Source organism: Struthio camelus, chromosome W (assembly GCF_040807025.1).
Source record: "Struthio camelus isolate bStrCam1 chromosome W, bStrCam1.hap1, whole genome shotgun sequence".
Lineage (NCBI taxonomy): Eukaryota > Metazoa > Chordata > Aves > Struthioniformes > Struthionidae > Struthio > Struthio camelus.
The window spans coordinates 65336829-65361811 of record NC_090981.1 but is presented as its reverse complement, the minus strand read 5'-3'; the positions used below and the strand labels follow the sequence as shown (position 1 = coordinate 65361811).

General features: G+C 42.6%; 1 protein-coding gene across 2 annotated transcripts in view; it reads left to right on the top strand.

Annotated features, from left to right (window-relative positions):
* LOC104138502 (alpha-2,8-sialyltransferase 8E) overlaps positions 1–24983 on the top strand; it is a 72853-nt gene that overhangs the window by 11391 nt on the left and 36479 nt on the right. For both annotated transcript variants that reach the window (XM_009666142.2, XM_009666141.2), the window contains exon 2: positions 12530–13236. In XM_009666142.2, the coding sequence (XP_009664437.2) occupies positions 13106–13236 (131 nt within the window). In that variant the 5' untranslated portion in view covers positions 12530–13105. The remainder of the gene's footprint in view (positions 1–12529; positions 13237–24983) is intronic.

Sequence of the window (24983 nt, the reverse complement as noted above, 5' to 3'; positions counted from 1 at the left end):
TTAATAATCCTTAGCTTCCCTAGTTTGACCCTCAGATTGAAGGTCCAGGGGCCAAATTATGCAAACGTGAGAGTTTTTTCATTTTATATTTCTGCCACCAGTCCCTGCCATCCCTCTGGGTGAACCTAGAGGCTGGGTATCTCAGAGAAGGGCATGAAAATACAAGGATGTTAAATAAACGCTTCAGGTCATGTAAACTGTTCCTATCTCCCACCCTCCTAATGGAAGATTACAGAATAACCTAACGGAGGCAGTTTTGCGTGGCTTATGCAGTGACTCGGGGGAGTCCGTGTTCAATCTGTGAAGCTGTATGATGTTCTTAGCCTTTGCATGGGCCTTCAAAGGAGCCGTTGAATTTCAGTAAGCACTTTGCCTTGTGGCAAGGACTTCCAAAGGCTGTGTGTTGTGTAACTGGGCATTTCCTTTTAATAGTTTCAAATTACTGTCATTTCATCTCTATCACTTTCTAAATTCTTACAGAATTTTATACAGAATGCAAGAAGGTGTTTTAAAATATCTGACTTACTTTTACGTTATTGTATTGACTGGAGTGTAACTCCACTCCTCCCCTCTCCCCCAAAATATTTTTGAATATTACTGGGGAAGAAATATCACAGCTCCCAGATTTGTCTTAGCTTCCCTTTAACTGTGAGAGGAGGCGAGTTAATAGTAAAAGTGAGAAGAAGGGTTAACAAAAGGCTAATCTTGAGGACAGAATGCTAGCAGCAAAGCCGGCACATGTTGTTTCGTTTGCGCGAAAATATGTTTTATTCATTTGCTGATGATCATCTTCAGTAGCTAGGAGAGAGAAAAAAGTAGACCAAAATATTACTGGAACCTAGGTGAAATTCTGTGCCACTATCCCTGTTCAATGGCAATGGAGTACAGCTACTGTGAGTTTCTGTGGCAATTTTACTGAATTAATATAGACCCTTTCAGTGAATTAATTATAGAAGGGGAAACTTTAATAAATCACTTCCTAAGGTTATTTATTTTGGTATTACATTCAGTTTGTTTTCATGCTGTCTTCACACTTGGCCCTCTCACCAACCTCTAGGTATCCACCGTTCCTACAGCTGAGCTGGCCATCCCAATCTCCCCTGGTAGTCAAGACAGAAAAAAGGCATTTTTAGAATGTGATTCATTTGAAATAGCTTAGAAATTTACTTTAGGATGACATGAACTGCTAGACTCCACTGAGTGAACTGACTAAATATCGACTGACTGCCTGGAGGGTTTAGGCAGGCTGTAGGCACAACATTTATGGAAGAAGTCAGGTGTGCCTGTGCTTAATGCTATTACTAACTAAGATTTTTTGGTTGCCACTATTAGCAGGGTTCAGGCTACCCATGAGTTGTGTGTGATACTTGCCTATCTTAACCAGGTGATCCTGGATATGTCTAGTAGTTTGGGATGGTGGCATTTAGGGGACTGAATTCTGTGCCTAATCAGGCACATCATGCTCTTGCAGTCCTCATACTGACAAAGCTGTATGATAAAAGCCATAATTTTGATTTGCCTTGTGCCCTAACTGAAAAGCTTCATATGGTTATCCTTGTTACTCTTGCATTGCACCTGCGAGGTCAAGAAATGCCACAATCATCAGTTCACAAATTAGGAAAAAGATGCTGAAGAGGACAAAGATACTCATCCGTGAGCTGATTAAGCTATAGAGGACTGCACTCTGCCATGCAGACATCCCAGATGAAGTCCTGGAAGCAGCCATGCTTTTGCAGATGTGCTGTTTCACCTTCCCAAGCTTGCTTGGAGATCTCAGCACTGCAGTGTAGATTTGCCTGAAGTCTTGAAGGAAGCCTGGTGAAGCATGGAAGCTGAGCCTGACCCTCCTCCGAATGAGTAAATCATAGTGCAGGCTGTTGCCCCCCTTGGGGGGATATGGAATTGAGAATATGGATGACTTGGCTTTTGGGCTGCTGGGAGGAAGTTTGGGGTTTTATGGTTTTAAAAAAACCAAAAACTGACTGGTTCTGCAGAAATAATGAACTAGGGAATAGCTAATTATTTTTTAATTGCATCTTTTACTTCTGATATTAATAACCTGTTTGAACGAATGGGGCATGAAACACCTGGAGCTGATGTTTGAGGTCAAAATGGATGGATATTATTGACTTGGAGTATGATGTCTGTAACATTTCACTACCAGTTGAGAAATGTAATAATTTTAACATGAAAATGTAAATTCTGAAGCACAGACCTGCAGTGATGGCAAGGGCAAGGGCAGGCCACAAACTAAAATGCAGAGCTGGTGGCATTCCTGCATGTTTTAGGAAAGGACGGTGTGCTGGTTCAAGGCAGCAGCTAGTGAATTCAAGCATATATTTAACATTCAAAGTCAAGCTCCGCTCTCTGTAGTGCCGCTCAGCGCTTGCAGGATTTATGTGGGGTGTGTCGCCCAGAGCAAGATACGTATTTCTGTGAAGCTGATGACCATCTAAACTAAGTTTATGTGCCACAGCACTGTGCTTGTAGTGAAAGCTCTAATTTTCTCAGCGCCAGTCAACTCCTTTGCTTCATCAACTGGAAGGAGCTATACCGAGGAAAAAGGTAGGGCCTTCCTTTGCCCAGAGCAGACAGACATTAGAGATACATCACTGAACATAACCTGTTACAAGGATGTTGAAGGTCATGCCATGATTCCTTGTTGATCCAAAGGGCCTTAGTTCCCTGTTGCTTTGTAGTTAGTATGGCCAAGTGTACTTTTCCAGTTTTGGACCCGTAAAACTTTTCCAGTTGGGAAAAATGCATATAAAACTGCTACTCAGTGCAATGTATTTGAGGGATGGCTCCAGGCCTGAGGTGGAAAAAGGAAGGAGCTCACAGGCAAAGGAAGGCTATAATGCTGTAAATTAAATAGGGTGAGGAATAGTTTTCAGACACCCTTTCCACCTTCCTTTTAATTTTGTTTTCTGTTAAACCTCAGAGTAAAAGTTTAGTCAGTTTATAATGACGGTGTGCAACTGTGTAGCATGTAACTTCCATAATCTCATGTAGTGAATTATGGAATCACATGATTATTGCCCATTCTTTTAGGCAAATATTTTGCCTGTTATTTCAAACAGAGGTGAACTCATCTCATTATTCTTGTTTACCAGCTACTCTCATGAGTTGGGATGACCTACAAATAGTGCTAATTATGTCTTTTATTATCTCATCAGGGAACGGGCTTTTCTCATCATCTAGTAACTTTCGGACCTATGAATGTTTCAGTGTGAAATCTGGCACTGTGGTTCATTTTCTTAAATGCTACATGGATTGGAAAAGAGGAATAGTGATTTGGCTATTTATGTGTCAGCCACATCTATGAAATGAGAACCAACATAATATCACAAAACTATAAATGCAATATGCAGGTACAACATTTAATTTTTCACTGATTGAAAAAAACAAAAGCAACAGTCTGATGTAGAATGCCTTCAGTGCTTGCTTTCCTCTGTTTAATGTCACAACATCCCGTATCACAATTTAAAGTTAGATGCATTGAAGAACATCTTGGTAGATCTAAACAAAAAAAAAGCCCAAACAAACATGTTTTGACCGTGCTTGAGTCCGAGCTTTATCTTCCCCCTTTAGGGGAAGATACCCTGCCACTAAGACTTAGGGTAGCCTGCTAGCTATCCTAAGCTAGCTAGCTTGTTCATGTGGATCTTACTTATTGTCATTTGACGGAAAATAAAAATACAGTTCAGAAAATGCTGTACCAAGAGTAATTTGTTCCCAGCAAGACCTTTTTAGCTATCCAGTAGCATGAAAGCATCAAAGTGCCAGGAGAACTTTTTAAAAATAAACTGCCCTGATCCTAAAATAAGCTTTAATTGATTGAGAATTGCACTAAGCCTGACAATCTGTACCATTTATTATTATTTTTCCTTTCAAGCTTCAGCTTCATGTGATTTAAAGTGACTGAATTACAGTTCCCACATACCTTCCTACCCACATTACAGGAAAAAAAGCCACCCACAGACCTCTTAGCTCCACAGAGGAGCTGCTGGATGCACCTGGAAGAAAATAAAAAAAGCTGATTGAAAGTTAAGTTTAAATAAAGATGTCGATGATGATGGCAATGTTCTGCAGAAAACCTCTTCTGGCTAAATGCCATGCTGTGCTTCCTTCTGCTCAAAGGAGAGCTCTCCTGGGAATGGCTCTCCTTGTCAGAGGCGTTTCTGCAGATCCTGCTGGATCCCGTAGGCCAGCTGTAGAGCGCTAGATTCCGTAGGCCAGGTGCTGTCCCAGCTCCCATGCGTTGGAGATTAATAAAGGGTTGTGCATAATCTACTACTCTGTCTTCCCTTTTTTCAGTTTTTAGAGAAAAAACATCAGTAAGGGGCTCTACTCTCAGGTCTTTAAATAAATGGCTTCTTGCAGTCTCTCTAGCAAAAGGATAACAACAACAACAACAAAAGATTGCAGGGTTGCATCTATGCTGATAAATACATGAAGCTTTCTGGCCTATGGAAAGAATGCTGTATCGGCTGTTCAACATGAGTGATGTAAGCACTGGAAATAGGTGGAATATAGCAAATGTCAGTGGGGTCGATTATGGGGTTTCTTCTTGGCAGCATGTTCTGGAGGATTCAAGCTTGATCAGGTGTTTGTTAGTGACAACTAGTGATAGCGATACTTTTAACAGTGTGTCAGCCATGCTCATGGCTTGTTCTGGTGTGTCAACAGGAAAGGCAAGGGTCACTAGCTTAAGCCTGGGAAATGTTTTTAGACTCATGCCAGTGTAATGGGGCTCATGGGTAATGGGTAGCTGCAATTTCCATGAGGATTATGCCATGTTCAAGTCAGCTGGGAACAAATCCCTCAACCCAAGCTTTGGTTGAGTTTAAAATCTCTCAGAAGTTCTGTATCTGAATTATAGCCCAGGACAACTTGCTTCAGGCAAGATCCATACAAGGTTTTTCATTTAACTCCCAAAATTTCAAGAGGAAAACGATGCTTAAATCCTCTTTTGGTGATGGCCTTCAATCTCCCTCCCTGCCCACCTCAACACTGCCAGTGCCAGTGGTGTTGCAGGTGATGTTTAGGTTCACAGATTCAGCGTAGCTCAAATTGCTGGTAGAGGTTAGGGGAGAGGCAGGCCCTGTCCACACCTGAATTTCTTGGTCTGGTAGGCGAGCCGTGCCCTTTCAGGCCGGCACTGTGAGCAAAATGGACCATTGTGGCATCTGGTTTTGGGTGCTAGTCTTCAGAAGCTGAGCCAGTCGCATGCTATCGAATACAGCCTCTAAATCTCAGTTCCTGCTCTCTGTAAATGGAGCTCATAAATCCTTCTCTCACCTTTTCTTCACCACTTGCTTTAATCGTAAATTCTTTCTGGCAAGGATTTGCTCTGATAATACCCAGCTACAACGTCTAACACAATGCTGTTTCAGGAGTGGTGTCTATTTGCTACCTTAATACAAATAAGCATGATATAGGAATACATTACAGATCACAGATCCAAAGGAAGGAATTTGAAAGGGTCGTCAGTTTTATGAATAGCTGTCTCTGTAACTGCATGCAAGTCAGCATGGGCACTGTGCAGGGCTTAAAAGCCGGATCCATGCCATCACAGGAGGGAAAGAAAGGCACAGCTAGTCACAGTACTGCAGGAATAGAGACTTCTTTCTTTAAGATCAGTTGTCCAAATTTCCAGTGAGCACTTCCACAATGCTAGAAGAGCAAAATAGAATATATTTCGGGAAGAGGGGGGATTTTTGAAGACTTTAGAAACCAGACAGATTTTTTTTTTGCATTTTTGTCATGGACTGAACTAATTAAGATGCAAGATTGATTTAAAAAAAAACATTGTATTTCTGAAAACATATTGGCGTAGCCTAGAGTAGTAACTCAAATAAACAGGTAGGCCATCAAAGACAACACTTGTTGCTCGCAGTATGTGATTAGTAGTGAAATCAGTGCTGTAGAAGGGCGTCACGAAATAAGATGTAAAAGATGAATGCTTGGACCACTTGGAGGTTTGTGAGAAATGAGCTAATGGTTAAATCAAGAGGAATATATTTTATTCCTTTGAATGCAAAATCAATGCAGTACTGTGCTAAGAAGACAAAGGTGACTTTTGCATAGTCTAAATCATTTTCTATATTAGCTCTCTTTTCTACACCCTGATTATAAGCATACAATGTAAAATTTTTGAAGTACTTCTTAGCTACCTTATTATGCAGAGGAATCTTTTCTGCTTCGTATTTATCCTAGTATTGACTAATGCTATTCACTGGCTCTGCAAAACATATTCCAAGATCCATGGAACATATTCCATTGTTTCTGTGAACTAAATCTAAATTCCCATGCCATATTTCAGGTTTTTTTAATATCTCAGATTAAATATCCCATTTTTATTGTTGCTGTAAAAATGTATTCTTAAAACAGTGAAATAAATATAAGCCAGGTTTGTCACCATTACATAATGTGTGATTCAATTGGATTCCTTATTCTGATCATAAGAAATACTTGTTCGTTGTACTGTTAATGTTCATATATCTTGTGGAAAAAGAAATATCAAAAACTTTCAACAGCAATTAAACTTGTAAAGTCAGTGCCACTGACGCCAGCCCTTTCCAGGCTTTCACTAGAAGGTTTTAAGTTTGGTTTTGTTAAACTAGTGGGAGTTCTGACTTGCATGAGATAGAGGCAGGATCATATTCCCATTCTGAGAGCAAGCGTCACTGCATGGAAACCTCTTGGCCCATGCAGAATTTCTGCTAGAACCATGGATTGCAGAAACATTTCTACATTTCTATGTCTCTGCAATCCACGGTTCTAGGAGAGATTTCGTCTTGTTGGTTTGGTGCTAAATCCAGGACTCCCATACAGTGCTCCAAAATGGAACTAATATTTTTAACAGGTACGAGGCCTGTAAAAGCAGTTTAGTGCTGTTTCTTCTTCCTGCAGAGAAACTGAACTTCCACCATTCTCACTGATTTGCAGGGGTGTTGTGAGTGTGTACTGGATTGTAGAAACAGGCTGTAATTTCTATATTTTCAAAGGATCTGGAAGGGCTCACTAGAGGTTCCTAAAGGGAGATAGTTTTGAGAAAATCCACGTCTCTTCTATGGCTTTTCAAGATGGGTTCTCAAAACCAGAGGTATATAAAAATGAGTTTTAAGAGTCAACTTGGCACCAGATTCTCTGGTTTTGTCTGAAAACTGATGATGGCCCTTCCTTAGGAAGGGAATGAGATTTAAAAGAAGTCCCTGGGATGTAGGAGAGGGAGATCTGCCTGGCTGTGGCTCTGCCTTTGGTCTGCTTGGTTTGGGGCTGTGCAGGGGGTTGCTGCCCAGCGGGGAAACACTGGGAGGAGAGAAAGGGTGTAGAGGAGCATTTTAGTTGAGGGTTGCTGGCCTAGCCAAGAGGCTGGAAGCACCGCTGGGAAAGTGAAGGCTGCTCCTAGCATCGAGCCCTGCTGTGCGGAGGCAGGCAGGGGCTGCTAATCCACGGGCAGAGTTTCTTGAGTACACCAGTAATGCAACATTTTTGCCTTCATTTCAAAGTGTGAGCATGTGCTGTACATTTTAGCAAGCCTTGCACAAGCCCTGCTCTAAGAAACAGTTAACAGAAAACGTGCAGCACTATAGCCAGGGAGCCATGGCAGTCTCCAGGTCAGAGCTTCCTACCAGTGAAAGAAAGAGGTCGTTCCTTTCCCAGCAGAGATGTTGTCCGCAGTGTAAAAAGAGGGATGTTTTATGCACTGAGTGCATTTCTCCCCCATTGCCTGTATGACTTTAATTGGAAGGAATATAGTCGTAATTCAGTAGATGATGCAATGGATATCCAGTGGACGAACCATATGTATGGTACTTTCAGGAGACTTCCTCCCATCCACACAGCTCCACAGGTAGGAGGCGTGGTGCCAGTGGGCCCCGTGTCATCTCCTCGTGGCTTAGCCCCGCTCAAAAGGAAATTAATGTTTACAGTTCAGTTGAATCCTTTTAGTTTCCTTTAATATCTGAGTTTTAGACATAAGGATTTATGGCAGTGATGGGGGACTAGACCTTGTGTTAAGCACTAGATTATGCTAATAAATTCATGTTTTATATCTGTAAAAGTATTAATATTGATAAGCATATGTTTATGAGTTTCATATTCAGTAACACCTTCCAGGCATATACCTATGTGCTAGTGCTTTGCAAAATCAGGGATCTAGCAGTTGACAGAAGGCTAGTAGAAACTGTAAATAGACCTGATTTCATTTTATTATTTTGGAAAAGAAAAGGCAAAAGAGTGAGATATAAAGGGTGCTGTGCTAAACCTTTTCCAACCCATAATATTCTGCTGTGTTGCATGTGAAAATTCTTTAATGTGCATAACATTCATGAAAGGTGTGTAGAGTGGCTGAACAGTCACAGAAAGAACAAATCCCAAAGAGGGTTGTGAAGCTTGTTTTGCTTTACTCTGGACCTGTGTGATACATGCTCAGTTACGTACACTGTGATTTAAACAGCCAGCAGACCAGTCCTTCTGTCCAAGACACTAAAAGCCCTTGCTTCCAACTGAAGTGACAGCACATAATCTGTCAAACACTGATTTGAATGACACTTATAGGGAAAGGTATGTAAGGAAATTCCCAACTGGACAGGTACATCAGAAGTTAATTTATCTGTTTCATTTGTGTTTAAAAATATACTGCAGCTTAGAAATAAGGACCGTGTAGTGTCCTTTCTGCAGAGAAAGATGTGCATATTCTCTGCGCAGAAGGAGTACAATATGATTCTTACCAGATTCTGTCCTTTTGCTAATGCACCTTGCCCTGTGTGGAGCTTCAGAGACCTTGTCTCAGTGATTAACTAGGATTTCTTTCTGTTTGAGATTCAATTTTAAATTTTTTTAAACTCACTTTTGCTTCATTTCAACTTCAGAGCAAATGATGAGCTCCCAGTAGAGAACATCACTATCTGGAGCGTGTTCATGTTTGTGTTCGAGGGCTCAGATCTCACTGCTCGGGCTGGAGTGGTTTTTCGTGATGGATTATCTCTGATGATATTTAGCAAGCAAGTCAGATACAACAAATAAAGGCCAGCAACACCTAAGAGAGACTGCTTCCAGCAGCCAAATATTTTAATAGACCCAGAGAATATAACTAGGGTTGTGAGCTGTTCCGCTTTGCCACAAAGCTCATCCATTTTAAACATCAGCTAACTAGGGTGCTTTGCAGAATTACACAGCCCAGGGCCCCCATGGGAGGGAGCACTGTTCCTCGGGGTTGGATTACTGGGATGGACAGGAGGACTCCTGGTTCTCTTCAAGCCTTTCATCAAGCCTCATTGCAATCTCTTGCACTTTAAGCATAGGACTGAATCTGTGTGCAAACCCAACACATCTTGAACCCAAAGAACAGTCTAAGCTGTTTGAATGCCTGGCCTGGTGCATGCGTTAAGGGGAGCATTGAGTCATGGTGCAGGAGAAAGGTCCACACCTTGCAGCAAACCACAGCATGTCCCTATCCGCTGCTGCGTAGCAGACATCTTTTTGCCTTGGATACATCTGTGGGTGCTATAGGACACCCAAGCCACAGAGCAAGTGGAGTCTGAGCCACCTGCAAGATATCTGGGCCAGTGCTTTAGCCAACAAGCTGTAACAGGGTTATTCTTTGTGAGCTTGTGCATATCATGCAGCTTATCTGTTTCTCTCTTACGATCTCCTAAGAGGTATTTTGAGTAGCTGATATTAGTGGCGTGATACTGGATTCCCTGGTGATGGAAAAGATCTTATTTACTGGGTTCCTGTGCTCCAGCAGAGTGCTGAGTAGCATGTGGTGAGATGTTGCCTTGTCTTCCTGTATGTTTCCGGTATCACTGTAGCTACATTGCCCATTGCATAGGCAATTCCTACTCCACTAGACCCTAGTCATACTCAGCAAATCTGCTTTTGCAGCATGACTGTTACTGTAAAGTCTGTTCCCCCAAGACCCTCTCAAGTTCAGGAGGGGATCTTTTGTTGCCAGTTGTTTGCTTAAGCACAGGGTGCAAAATCATTTAAAAAAAATCTGTTCTCTTTAACTCACTACAGAGTCCTGATACTTTGAAGGAGGCTATAGTTGACAAGTCAAATTCTCAAAAGGCCTCTGGGAACAAGCCCTGGCACAATTGCTCATTCAGCCCTTCTGCAGGCACCATGTGACTTTTTTCACTCACAACAAATCTCGCAAGCAACCTTGAGCATCCTTTGAAAATTGTCAATAGACATCCTATTTCTTTATGCTTGCACAGAGCTGCCCTGTTTCATGTTCTGCAGCATTAGCGTAGTGCTGGTTTGAAGGCAGTGAACATAGATTTCTTTTACACATGACATCAGGAGCAGTATCTGTGCAAGATCTGGCACAGAAAACCCTCTCCATTTATAATAGATATCTTTGTGCTGTGCTTCTTGCTTTAGGGATGCAGCTTGCCGGCACATAGTCCTCTCAGGTGCCATATCTTCTGGCCAGCTCTGATACAGCAGAGAAGGATGAGAGGACACAGAGAGTCAAAGCGTGACTGACAGCACATAGGGATGCTGTGCTGTTTACTGCAGCTCATGCTGGCCTTTTGACCAGGAGGAGGAATAGCTAATAGACTCATGCATTTGGTGCAGCGCAGATATCTCAATAACAAATCACTTGCAGTAGAGGGGAATAGAGGAAGAAAGGCAGAAAGGGTGCTCACCAAAACCTAGGTGAGATTAAGAGCTGAAAAACCGGCATCAAATCCATGGAAGGAAATAAATAGTCAAATTCTGCTTTCTGGTGCTTTGATATAATTCCAAAACAACTCCTGGAGCAATTGAGGCAGGTTTCTCAGAGGGGATATTCAAAGCTATCAATAAAAGCCCCACAACTCCAAGCCTTAAGTACCTTCTGCTCCCCCTCTGTCCTTAACGGTCTTATCTTTCTGTTTTGCCACGCAAATTTGCCTGTATAGTATCTCATGGGGTCTCAGCCTGGGGCTTCTGATGGCCATGGTGCTTTTCCTGTTACTGAAAAGGAAGAGGGCACTTGGTCCAGCTAAACGGCATGGTTTCTCTATGGAATCGCTCACGTTACATGGACTTACATGAACTGGTCATTCAAAGCAACGTATTTGGCCCTATAGTTGATGACTTTGACAAGAGGGAATCATTCTAGTTCTGCTATTTAATTTGTACATTCCCCATTTTGTGTGTTATTCCTTGTACAGCACAAGTAATTGCATCCAAATGGTTTATTTTTCTAACCGAAATATTCTTTTTCTTCTCTTGGTTCAGGAAGACCCTGAACCACAAAATGCTAGGAGAGTGTCTCCAAGGAGGTATCACGCCACGCTTGCCCTGTTCTCCCACTCTTCCCCACATTGACAAGACATTAAGCTGGATAATATTTGCTCTAATCTGGGATAACCGCTCTTTGCTTAGGCTCAGCTGATAAATGAAGCCTTTAGTAGGGTTCACAAATACATGTGTGGGAGCTTTGAAAGGGATTGAAAGAGAACATAGCAGAGACCTAGATTCTTGCACCTTAACTACAAAGTCAAGGGACTGCAAAGAGTTGGATCTCCCCTTGGAGTCTGTGCCTGCGAAAGGAGTTCAGAGTGACCAGGTTCCTACCTGAGACACTTTTGTTGCGTGCTTAAATATAGGTAAGGTCTGGTTTAGCCTTTGTTTCTCTTGCCTAAATTGCCTTAGTTCATGTGAAGGACTAGCCCTAGCTACAAGAAGTTGAACAGGTCACACAAAGTTACCTTTGGCCCTTCTTCCCATGCAGCACCAATTACAGCTCAGGCAGAGTCGAGAAACAGTCCCTGCTTGCTGCTTCACACAGCTGGGCTGCTGGCGCGCAAGAGCGTTTTGCATATGCTGATTTAACTGTTGCAAAATTTATGCACATAAAAATCTTACCCTTCTCTTAGATGAAGGATTTTTTTCCTTGTTTTGCTTTCAAAATACTTATCCCCCTCAATTATTGGGGTAAAATGACCTCCTAGCCAAGACATTTCATTCACGGAGAAAGCTTCCGTAGGCATTTGTTTTAAGAAGTGAAGGATTGAGGGCAGATTTTGCTCCCGCTGAAATCAACAGCAAAACTCCCACTGATTGCCCTGGGAGCAGAATCGCTCTGCTTCCGACAAAGGGGAGCTTTTATGAGAGTTATGATGGCCATAGATAGTCTTGTTGCTTCACCCTTTCAGAAGAGAACTGTTCACGGTGCAGGAACAATCAGAATATTTGTCTCTTTAAATGAATAGTTTTTAAAGCCTGCACTGAGAGGCAGTCTCCCGCTCTGCGGCTGTGAGGCTACTCGGAGCCTCCAATAAATCAGCATGCAGGAGCTGAGAGCTCTGTCCTTGAAGAGATGCACAGTGACCTTGCTTATGCTTACTCTGGAGGAATAACCAGGAGAAACATAGAAGCCCAAATAGCAAGCGGTGTATGACTAAAGGCACTGCATTCTGCATGCAAATACTCCAGTACCAAAGGCACGGTACGGATGGCACACTGCTGCACAAAATGCAGCTTCCCTGCTAGCCTGACCAGATTGCTGCTGTTGTTTTTGCAGGGGACTGAATGAAATCCTCATGATCATTACATACTTGCTCAATAATAGCACACCCCAGTCACGTCTCCTCGCAAGTACATTTCGCTGGAATCGCTGAGCAGAAGCAAAGACGAGCTGACGACTATGTGTTTCCAAAGCGGGTTGCTGGAGCCCTGTGTATGCCATTGGCTGCAGTTTTCTGGTTTATTTGCAGCTTCCCCCATCTGGAATATGAAAATGGGATTGAAGTAGATAATTGCTAGCAGCGGGTTTTCAAGAGAGGCTTAGAGGGAACAGAATGCCTCTCGCACAGCACAGACTGCCTGCGCCGAAAGAGCTCTGAAGAGATGATTTTAGATGTTACCCACGTCTGAATCTCCTGGAAACTTTAAGCTGGAAGTAAGCCATTGCGCGCAGTCCTGGAGCTAACGTCCAAAAGGGACAAGGAAGGGGCAGCTGGGCTGAACAATGGGATACCTTGTCCTTAGATTTCTTATAGAAAAGCCAGTAAGTGTTCCCCTCCGCTTCCCAGTGGAAAGGGCATGAACGTGACAATGGACTGAATTTCACCCAGCAGAGCTTCAGCAGCTTTTAAGGATGGGATACACTGACCCTTCATCAAGCAGGGATTTGCTGGGAAACAGAACTTTGTTCTTCATATTCATCTGCGCCTTTGCCGTCGTCACCTTGCTGCAGCAGATCCTCTATGGGAGAAACTATCTCAAAAGGTAAGGGGGGATGTGAGGGAATAGGAAAAGTTGTCTGGTAAACCTGAATTGAGACCGAGATCCAGCTGTACCGTTACACAGGCTCAAAGCACTTCTCAGTGTTGTGCTAACAATGTTAATCTCTTGGGAAGATGCATCTGGTAATGTCTCTTAGACTAGTAGTAAAGGGCAGCATTAGGTAGGATATGATTTGTTTCTTTGTTGGACTGTGTTTTAACCTTCAGCTATTGTAAAAACCTAGGTCTTACTTGACTTAAGCTAGACTGACTTCTGCAAGCTGAGTATCTGCCTCTGATCAGACCCTGCAATATAGGCTTTTCACTGTATCAGTTCAAGCTGAAATGGCTTGAGAGGTCAAATTAAAGCAGTATGCACTTGCCTAAACTTTAATGTCGTTAGAAACAAAAATGCAAATGTTTTCCTAAAATTAAAATAGCACTGTTAGCGTTCCAAACAACGAAGAGATCGCTTTGTATTTTCACTGCTGTGTTCTCGGGAATTTACTGCTGAGACTGATCTGTTGTAGGTCACAACAGTCTTTGATCTGAAAATGGCACTGCTCTTATTACAGCAAACACCAGTGGGGATCTTCAAGTGTTTAACCTTGACCCATACGGAGTTTATTTTACTTAAATCTGATTTGAAGTGTTATGGTTTGTATGATTTTTAAAGGGGCATGTTTCTCTTGCATGCCTTGAAGTAAGTAGGTTTCAGTAGTGCAGGTAGCTGCTATGGAAGTTTCTGCTGTAATTTAGTTGTAATTTACCAAAAGAGATCGATGGTTCGGTTCTTGCCTAGCTTGCAACTCATCTAGTGCCAAGAGCAAGCAAAATGCTGACAATCAGAAAATGTTTTTCACTGCAGGGAATAGCAAGCATAATAATAAGACGTATAAACAGGAGTGTTGTAGTTAAGGGACGGAGCAATTTGTGCACCCTACTCAGCAGCGAGGCCTTGGCTGGGGGACTCGGTCCAGTTTTGGGCACATCACTTCCTGAAAGACATGATTCAGTTGGAAGGAGCCAGAGGAAAGCATCAGGAATGAGCAGAGGTGTAGAAAACATGACAAATGAGAAAAGTCTGAAAAAACTGTTTGTTTAGCTTAGAGAAAATCAAGGGGAGAGATGATAACTGTCTTGAAATACCCAAACAGTTGCTGCAAAGAGGAATGTAATAAACAAATTGCTCTGACAACTCCCGTGATAACAAGAAGTCAGGGGCTTAAGTTACAGCAGGAAAGATTTAGATCCAGACATGAGGGGAAACTTTTTAAGGGTAAGACTACCTCAGGAGGTTTAAAACCTCCATCTTTGGGGCTTCAGGAATGTGTTAGATAGTGTAATACCGAGCTGCCTTGGTGCTCAGAGGGATGACTTGAGGTCTGAACTTGCCTTATTTTCTCAGTTTTTCCCATTTGTCCTAGTGGCATTGCAGCCCTCTAACTAGTTGTTTTCCTAAGTGCAAATAGCTGCAACAGGATTAGAAAAGTGGAAAATAAAGCCCGAGTATAAACTGAAATGAAAAATGGTGAAGTAAAAGTAAAACGGTGAGAAGATGCAAGTAAAACTCTTCTGCCGAGTTATTTCTGTAGCCAGTTTCTGTCCTGCATCGTACCCTGGGAGCCTCTCCTGTCACCAGAGAATGCAAAAAAGAATCGTGTGTTTCCCAAACTTGCAAAAAACCCCTATAGTTTTGAGTGCCCTGACATCAAAATTGCCAAAGCAAGGTGTGACCATACGTTTTGTCACTGTGACTAGCAAACACTGTTTATTTAAGTTTTTAGTTCCAGATTGTAATGATTTGTTTCTTTTGCTTTTATGTATCACATCCAAGATTATTCAACGAGGGTTTCTCCCCCCCACCCCCAGTACACGTAAAAAGCACTTAGATCCCTTGCTACTGGTTACTGCTAATTCCCATCTTTCACAGAAATAAAAGTGCAGGATGTGGCAGTCTCAGCCCGTCCAGTATTAACGATAGAAAGGTGATTTACTTAGCTGCCTACATAGTTATCGTAATATTATCATGAAGGTACTTTTCAGCTTTTCTTTCCTGCTCTTGCTCTCTTGTTCGGCAATATGTTACAGTTTCAATCTACCGTTTGCACTCAGCTGTCAGGGAGAAAGCAAAGGGACCATTCCCAGGCTGCTTGCTCGCTGGTCTGCTCCGTGCAGAGATGCATGTAACCTTCGCTCAGTCTCTTCTTTCATAAATCTCCTGTGTTAAGTCCCCTGTTACTGGCTTACACCGGCTATGAGGTTCTTGGACATGCTATAGCTTGCGCCTCCAGGGAACACAGTTGAGCTGGTGGTTTTGGAGAGCATCTTTACAGAGAGGAAGTGGGATATTTATAGCTTCAGTGCCGTTTGCCAAGCTGGAGCTTGAGGACACTGGCTAAACCTAAGGCTAGTTACTCAGTAATTCAATATGCTGCTTGTTCTGTGATAGCTTCTGCTTGGATCCCTACATTTGCAACAGCAGCAGGCCTCTGGGCCTCTTCCCGAGGCAGTGGGAAGAAATTCCCTAGTGCACTTAGAGAAAACTGAAAATTGCCCTGAAGTACTATTCCAGTAAATGTACAGTGCTTTTAAGCCTAAATATAACACAAGGCTGGCTTGCTTTTCTGCAAGATGGTTGAAATGGGTAAAGGCCAGTGAGGGAAAGGGAATCTATAAAGCTGACCTAAAACAAGCAGCATGGGCACAACTCAGAGGACAGCATAGTCCAGGGATGGTTCCCAATCAGCAGTCTGCACAAAGTCACCCTTTTCTGGGGAGAGAGGAGAAAGGTGGAAAGTTAGCTGTATGGCTGTAAGTTGTGCCATGCCACGGGGGGCCCTTGGCTGTTTTACTGCCGTGATTTCCCACCTGAACCTCCCTGAGGATGGTGTCATGGAGCCTGGCTGTCCTGCAGCTGCGCAAAAGCCTAGCCACAGGGATGGCAGGGCTGCAGGCACGAGAGGCTGCTCAGGGAAAGAAATACTGTGGTAAGTCCCCTCCACTCAGAAAAATTCAGGAAAGGGTCCAGACTCCAGTTAGGACCTCTCTTTCTCCTTAATGAGCTCTTAACGAGCTCCTGGCACCACTGGGCAACGTAGCTATCAGATTTATAGGCATTCCTGCATTTTTCACCCACCATAAAACATTCTTCACTCCTTCCCCTGCTGTTTTGTACTGTGCCATCTGCAACTGGAAGGCTGAATCCTGCCCACCCTTTTTTTCACCAGGGTTTCATCCAAGAGGGATGGATGTGGGTGCTCTCAGCAAGGCAAATGGCAGTATCAGCTAAAGTCCTAGTGAGAAGGGAAACTCCAAGCAGGAGAATGACACTGGGAAACTCTGGTCTTTGTAGCTCCTGATCACAAGAAAAAAGAATGAGGAAATGAGATATAATTAAGGGACTTTAATACAGATCTCTAGGGTAATTATTTTTATTTTAGGATTAATACGTTGATTAAAAATGCGCTGCGTTGATCTGCTAAAGTAGGTTAAGTGCTGTGGACTTCTGCTTAAATCTAGAGCTGCAGCTTGCTTTTGTATTGATTCATCTTTTCAGTACTCGGCTCTCTGCTGAATTTTCTTTGAATCAGATGCTCAGCTGAGATCTGGCTTTTTTTGTGAGCTTTTGTGTGGCCAGCAGGGAATGATGCTGGATTACATCAGGAAACTGCCACTACCATAAAAAATGTTGAAATGGTCACTGTCCTCATCTCCCAACCTGTGGCATAGGGGGGATCAATAGGAGAGTCCTTGCCTGCTTTGGCAAGGGAAAACTATCAGAATAATTATTTGCTCTATACCTATATTCTGTTGGCAAGTTCTCTGCTAAATGCTGGTTTTTTAGCAGCCTGATTTCTGCACAGAGTGTGAGTCAGCTGCAGAAGTGAATCTATTGCTTTAAAAACATTTTTTTTTTCAGGCCACAAGTGAGAAGAGCTTATTTTAAAAGCTATTAAAGAATTTAAACAAAGATTACACTGGAGTCTCTCAGAGGGGGCATGTCAAGCAATTCAATCACACAGCAAGAAACAGTAAACCTTCACATGCAGGCAGCCTGCATTATTTGAAAGCTTTATGTCTTTTAAATGAGAATAAAAAGTCACTCCTATATATGTGTGTGCACCCTGTAATTACCATCAGACTCTTACAGCTTGAGTTTATACCACCATTTTGGTATTTCTGAAGCAGTTTTTCTACAACAATCGCAAATCAGTTCCCAGACAGCTTTTACCCCTTTCCTTACCCTCAGAAGAAAGGCATATTATGATCAACTTTTGCACACTGTGGGCAAATGAGGATCAAAACCACAGAATATAAAGCTGGACTAGACCTCGAGGGGTCACTTAGTCTATGCCAAGCTGTCAGACAAGATCAGTTCTTACTTATAGCAGGGAGAGCAGCAGTTGGAATCTGGAAGTGGGGGCAGCATATGGCCTGAGTTGCACGTTGTCCTGAACTGTAGTATCGGGGAACTGCAGCCAACTCATGTCCACTGAGAGGTCCCTGCCCCATACCTGGCAGGTGTTCCTCTGCCCTATTCTTAACGCCCTCCAAAGATGTTAGCCTTCCTAAAACCATCTATTCCAGGGTTTAAACTCTCTTTCCATTTAAATATTTTCCCCAAGAGACACGAGCTGAAAGTCACCTAATGAGTCATCTCTCTAACACACAGTCCTGTGCCCCCCTCCGTTTCTAACCAAAGTGAAATATTATGCCAGGGAAATGACATGCGACCCATGAGTCACCTCGCTGAATCCCTGACCGGGTTTTGTACAAAGGAGGTCTTATTTTTTGTCCATTTTCTTCAGAGGAAGAGGGAACTGGGAACTTCAGGAGATAGCAAAGCCCTGACTTCCCTGATTTCCCTCTCTGTTCAGCATGTCTATTCCACTGATTTCATATATCTTCCCATGGCTGGTACATAATAGATGCTGCACTGAACTTCTTTCCAGCCACAGAAGTTGTTGTCCCTAGCAGCAGCTCTGCACACAGCCCGGTATTGCTGGGAGGAATTCCTCAATCTGTTCCCTCTAAATGTATTGGACTGGATCCTGATCATGTGCACACCAGTTACATGGCCTCCTTTGATGCCATATACACCAATATGTGTATAAATGGAGTATGCCTGTAGGATATGGCACATCATTATCTTAAAATGACTGGATCTAATTCAGTGTAGTAGGAGAAGTAGAGACATGCAGCCATGCTGCTGTTACAGGGTATTCCCAAGAGCATGACCATCATGCCTAACTAACCTTGCAAAGGCAAGGAGCTGAACGACTGCCCTGAGAGGTCGTAGGAGCACCAGAGCCAGTGCTGGGGGAGAGCTCAGGAGAGAGGTGGCAATGGGATACAGAAGGACGCTCAACTGCCTCAAAAGTCATTCCTGTCTGGCAATTCCAATCCCTTTCTCATTTCTGCTCTTGGTTGCTCTACATGATGCTCCTGTCTCCCTAGATCAAATAAAAGGAGAGAGTTCACAAGTACTTGAACTGTGAATTAAAGCTCTGCAAAAATTTACAGACATTGACAGCTCTATCAGAGTCTTTTGCAACAGAGTCTTTTGTTGTGAAAAGGGTCCCGAAACTGATATTTTATCTCTGCCACCTGGAGTTTTTTTCTGACTCATCACTTTCATTTGCTTTTAAAGAAAAGCATCAAGGGGCAAAAGTTTTAGCATCAGAGCATCAGCCGCAGTACTTCCTCTCTTGAGCTCACTGGCAGTGCTCTCTGTGGCTGAGATGGAGAAGACGACAGGTAGCGTTTGAATCCTTGCTCCCTGTAGACTTACTTTATTCCTAACATTATTATCTTGCACCTTTACTAAGAAAATGGCAAAAAGCCCTTGCAGATCTTCTCTGTGAATTGCAGTACTTGTCCATTCCCTAGTTTACAGTAATTTAAGATAACAGAAATTTTCCTTTTTTATTTATTCCATTTTTAAAATGCGTGGAAATTGCATTAGTCTGTGCAATTCCTTAGTTTGTTACAGGTGCTTCCTGATCTCAAACCACAGGGGATGTGAATTGGTACAGAGTGACCTATAGATGCTTGCCCCTTTTGCTGTGGCCGTGGCTACCTGGCAGTCCCTAGTCCAGTTCCCTATAAGCACATCTAGCATGGAAATATTAGGCTGCATGGGGTTTGAATTGTGTTGGGCTACAGTAGCTCTGCAGAAGCGTCTTTCCCAGAGGGTCCTCTGTTAACCAGCAAAAAGGTATTCATCACCCTTCCTGATTAATACAGAGTCAATTAAATCCTAATTTTGATCCACAGAGTAGCCAGTAGCAGCTTGCTTTTGTACCCTTGTTGTGTGGAGATCTAGGCCTACTTTTGTCCATTCAGATAGATGTTCTGGAATATTTTGCTTAATAATTGGGATAACTCTGCTTTCTGTAATTTACACAAATATGTTGCTTCTATATGAAAAAGTAATGTCAAGCTCTGCCGACATTCATCATTCAAAACTTGTAAATCAACCCCCTTCCATCCAAATTCATTTAAAGCCTGTGACATTGATTTCAAAAGCATCTCTGTTATAACTTGGCATCTATTTTTTATCTTGTTTAAAAAAATATAGATGCTTGCCCTCCTTGTACGAGAGCAGGTATGAAATTCAGCGTTACCTACATTTGAGGAAAGCCAAATCCATAAATCCTGTCTAATCCATGGTGCTTGCCTGCCGCTGTTCTGTTCCTCTCAAGGCCCTCCCCTTAGTATAATATTTTATGAATTTAAGTGCTGGAGAGGAAGGCTCATAGAGAAGCATAAGTAGGTATCTGAGGAAGAACCCTAATTCTCTGAGTGGAGTGGAAAGTAAAAGTCACCTTTCTCATAATTTTCCATTGACTTTCTCAGCTGGCTCGTTGTTCAGCATACTGGCTTTTGGGTATGCTTTTCTTGGGGATCTAACCCCCTCTGCTGGGTTGGGTGGGATGCCTTGGTATGCATCTCCGTTCCTCTTGTTTCTCTGCTGTCTGAACCCTGGGATTTTGAGTTCTGCTACACGTGCATCCCCCACGGCTTTAGCTGTGAGCGCTCGCCTCCATGGCTACTCTTACAGATGTTCTGGTAGTTCAGTCTTTTATTCTTGACCTGATTTGAGTTTCCTGGTCGTTCTTACACTCTCTGAATTCTGTCCAGACCTAATCGTTATGCAAAGCTTTGCATTTTCCTACTTTCACTGTGCCTTGTTCTTGCCCTTGATTGCTTTTTCATTTCCGTTCTTTTTTTTTTAATTCAAGTGTATTCATTGCTCAGCAGTCCGTGTCTCCCTCAGGCAAATTGTGGAGTCAACCTCCCATTTCTTTGAGGTGTCCTTGCCCTCAGTTGCATGCATCCATTCTGCTTCTTCATTGGCCTGGCAGGTAGTCGCTGCCCTTCCGTCTCCTCTTTGGTTTAGTTTTATGCTTTAGTTCTCACGGTGAAAACCTGAAAAAGCAATCTCAGTCACTAGTAGTTTCACGGCACTTTCCATGAGAACAAATATAGTGAAGGCTACAATTTTCACAGTCCCAGTTCTCCAGTCAGCTGCTTGGAGGGCATACACACATGGCCGGGTGAGATCGTGCCTTCCGCTTCTATGCATGGAGGGAGGGAATGTTGCCCACTCCTGCAGTGAATATTGAGTATAGACGCATTGACTCTCAATGGCGTTTTGCTCATCCTCTTCAGCACGGATCCTCTGGGCAATTGGGGCTCCTAGGGTATGTTCACACTGCAGAATATAGTGCAGCGTAAGCATGCTTGATCCGGTTCTAAATATATTAGTTTTGGAAACATGAGATGCAAAACAATTGGTTCAGTCAGATCTCTAATGGCGTGGTAAGACTGCCTGCGGTACCCACGCTGGGTCAGGTATCTTTGCACTTATCTATTGTCTCAAATGTTGACAGAATTTGCGAGTATCTTAAAATATTTAGGATTTCCTGTGTCTGTCAGTGTGCTTGCAGCTTGGTTGGCCTTTCTTCTAGAAAAGTTCACAACCTTCCTCACTGTCAACTGATTCTGTTGTGGAGTTTGTGTTTCTCTTACTTTTTACATGTAATAGTTTAATTAGTAATAATTATTACAAAATGAATCCAAGCTGATTAGCTATTTCTCCTCAGACATTTATCTTCCAGCCACAGGCCAGAAAGGAAAAATTTATATTGTTTTGAAAGGTATCCTTTGATGTCCTTGGAGCCCTGGTCAATACTTCTTCCACTGTAAGCAGATGAGTTGAATGTTAATGTTGGATCTTTTTTTATCTTTCTTGGGAAGTTATTTTGAATTAAGTTTTTTTTCAGAAGGTCTACATGAATATCTGAAACAGGGTTTATCCTAAATGTGAAATGTGCTACATGAAAGAAAACCTTTTTTTCTGTATAATAGTGGTTATAATCCAGAAGCTTCCCACCCATGTTTCCAATTTTGCTTTATGTGCTAGTCAAAACAGACTCCTCCACCGCTTTATTACTACCATTTCCCTCTAACACATAGGGCCAAGCTTATCTCCGGTGTGATAGTGTTTAACCCAATGTGTGATGAACCAGATGTGTTCATTTCTAGCATTCTCCATCCATGTTTTACTTTTCATGGGGCCCATATTGTTTTATTTTTTCCTTTCATTGTGAAGATACCAGTCCTGCTCTCCCTCATGATTTCATATATTTTCAAAACCTTTTTTAATGATCTTCTCCCAGTAAGATAACAAGGAATCAACTCATCAGTTACTCAGCTTGTAAGGTCATTAGGCCACCTGTGCAACTACAGACATCACAGCCATAGATCACTGAAGCAAAGATTTCGTAACTGATTGGTCTCTATTAATGCAGCAAGCAGAAATATTCACGTGTATGTATCCAGACTAAAATTGGCGTTTTGCTCATGTTACTGGAGAGATCAGTAACTGGATGGGTCAGACTCAAATCTGCTTCCATTGAATGCAAACATGAGTTTTATTGATCAACTCACGTAATAGCCTGTGTTGGCATACGTGCTCACATAAGAGCGTACATACTCACATATGAGAGCGTCCTGCTCAAGTACATAAGTCAGTCCCAGAAACGTTTGATCTCTTTCTTCATGCTGTGTGTGGCAGGATTAAGCCCATGGATTCTCCACTGAAAGAGGCCAATTCACACACTTTGCTGCTGCCATTACAGCACAGGTGAACCTGGACCCGGACTGTTACAGGCACACATGCATTTCTTTCTTCCATATCTTTCTAGATTGCTGTGCCTTGAGTATTTATTTAAAAATGGATTGAATTTTTCAAAGCCACGATAAACTATTAAAGTAAGCGTGTATCTTTGACCCATCGTCTAGCTTCACTATCTTGAGTTACTGAGTCTAGCTCTTTTGTCAGCAAAGGGGAATTTTTGGACACAAAGGCTAGTCTGCCTTGACCCTGCTGGTTCTGGTTGGGTGGCAAGATCTCAATGCTACTTAGTGGATACTTTACCCCTTAACATCTAGGAATTAAAACATTTTCAAGCCACTCTGAAATCTTTTCAACCTCAGTTTAAATAAGCTTGCCGTTCCTGCAGCAAACACATCAGGATCCCCGTTTTTCTCCCAAACTCCACTTGCTGTTATTTCCATCAGCTCCTATCCTTGACTTGTGTATCAGCCTGTTACATTGCAGATTCCTGAAATTCCCCTTTCTTATCCAATCTCCTTGTTGTCTCTGGTCCACTTTAGTAAGTGTTTTTGATGGCTCTCATTTGCAGGTCATTCATGCATACTACAGTTACTGTTTTATTTTCCATGCACCCTATGGACCGAATGAGTCATATTCTCCTTATTTTGCAGAAAGAAGAAACTGGATCTTCAGCTAGATTAACCATATGACTTTCCCATACCTCTGTGACATCGCTGTTATAGTCTAGGGACTATAATCTAGGGACTTTCCATTTCATGGTCATTAACATGCAAGTCTTTAGTTCTTCCTCTCAAGAGCACAAGAACGATGAAAGAGGGAAACAGACGTACAGCGGAAGTAGGTGATTTTCCACTGACTTCAGGAAGCCAGTGCATGGCCTAGGCTGTCTGCTCTTCAGAGCAGGGGATGCATACGGCTTCTGTGTTTGGGTAGCGTGTAACAGTCCACACTACCATGACTGGGCCAGTAGAAATGTAGTTATTACATTATTAACAGTGTGTATATAATTAATGTAGATACTGTTAACTTACAGTTGGAACAGGAGCCAGAGTCAGAAAAGCTGGGCTTACTGTCATCTTCTCCTGCTGGCCTCTCTGCTAGGAATATAGCTAGGCACATAGGCAAGAAATATGAGAATTACCAAAAAGAAAGAGCAGAGAAAGTGAAGACAAACAGGAGATAGAGTTCAGAAGGAAAATGCAGAAATTTGTCTTGCTCTTGGGGGAATTCTTATCCTCCTTTTACCCTATAAGAAAAGGAGCCCATAGACTCCTCTGCTTCCCCTCGTCTGACCATCTGTCGGTCCAGCAACCTGAGTTAGATTTTGGCTTTGCTTCACAGATACAAAATGACATTGTTTGGTGTCCATTTTTGCTTTCCTTTGGGTTTATTCAGCCTGCCTCTGGTAGATGCAGGATGGGGGTGGTATTGGCTTGAAAGATGAGTGGAAATAACCTACTGGCTGGGATAAAAGAAGAGGAGCTGGCGGTTTTGGGGAACAGGTTGGCATTGGAGGGAAACGTGCTCTTCCATGCCCATCTGTGTGATGCCCCTGTTGCCATTCAGTCCTCATTACACATAGGTGCTGATTGTTGTGTTATTCAGCCACTTGCCCCAGTCTGCTCTTACGCCTTGAAAGCATGTAGGTCTTTCCTGAAAAAAAATCTGCAGCATGCATGATCATGGCCTGCTGTCTGGTTAGAGCCCAGACAGGATGCCAGCAAATACCTGAAGTCTTTTGGGTCTTCTCCATTTACTGACTGTAGAATACCTCCCATATAAGAACCATTCCTTCTTGTTTGAGATGAATTTTCAGAAAGGCAATGAGATGCCCCTCAGGTGGGATCTCCGTGATACGGCAGTGGCACAGCTCCTGAGCTTCTTGCTGCAGTCTATGCACTTGTTCATTCTTGTCTGTTTAATAGTTCAAAAACCCCATAATTGTTTGACATTCTCTGCTATTAAAACCTCCGCTTGTACAGGAGTTGTTTCTTGTTTGGATTACGGCAACAGGCTTTTTGCTTTGCTTCCTGCTACTTCTTGACAGCCACTCTTGACAAGCCCTTCGGAATCGTTGCTGCTTTGTTAATTTTCTGGTTCTTTTTCACTGCCTCCCGCTATCCTCACATTATGCCAGTGTTTATTTGACCACACGCTGATTCAACATGTAGAGCTACCAATTAGGATCAAAATACTGCTTTGGAATTTACTTGAAACTGCAGCTCTTTATTGCTAAGACATCCAACTTAGGGAGTTTGCTAGCGCAAGAGTGTTTATACTCATATTTGTTAGGGGTAAGCCCTATGATTAATGATGTCTATAAGCCAGTATGTAAGTACTCCTTTTGCCCACAGCAGAGCTCCCCCGTTGAGAAATTTGCTCAAAGTCAATGGGCAAAACAAGCATCTCTGACGTAAGAGTGTTTCTGGTTATTATATCTTTGGTAAAGACTTCCCTTGTCATCATCAGCATCATGCATTGGGGAATCATGCTAATTTGAGAAGGAAATGACATTAGGACAAGTTGAGCAAATGGCCCAGTTCCACCGTCAAACACGGGTAATGATCCCAAGCTTTTTCTTTTTTTTTTTTTGATTATTTGAC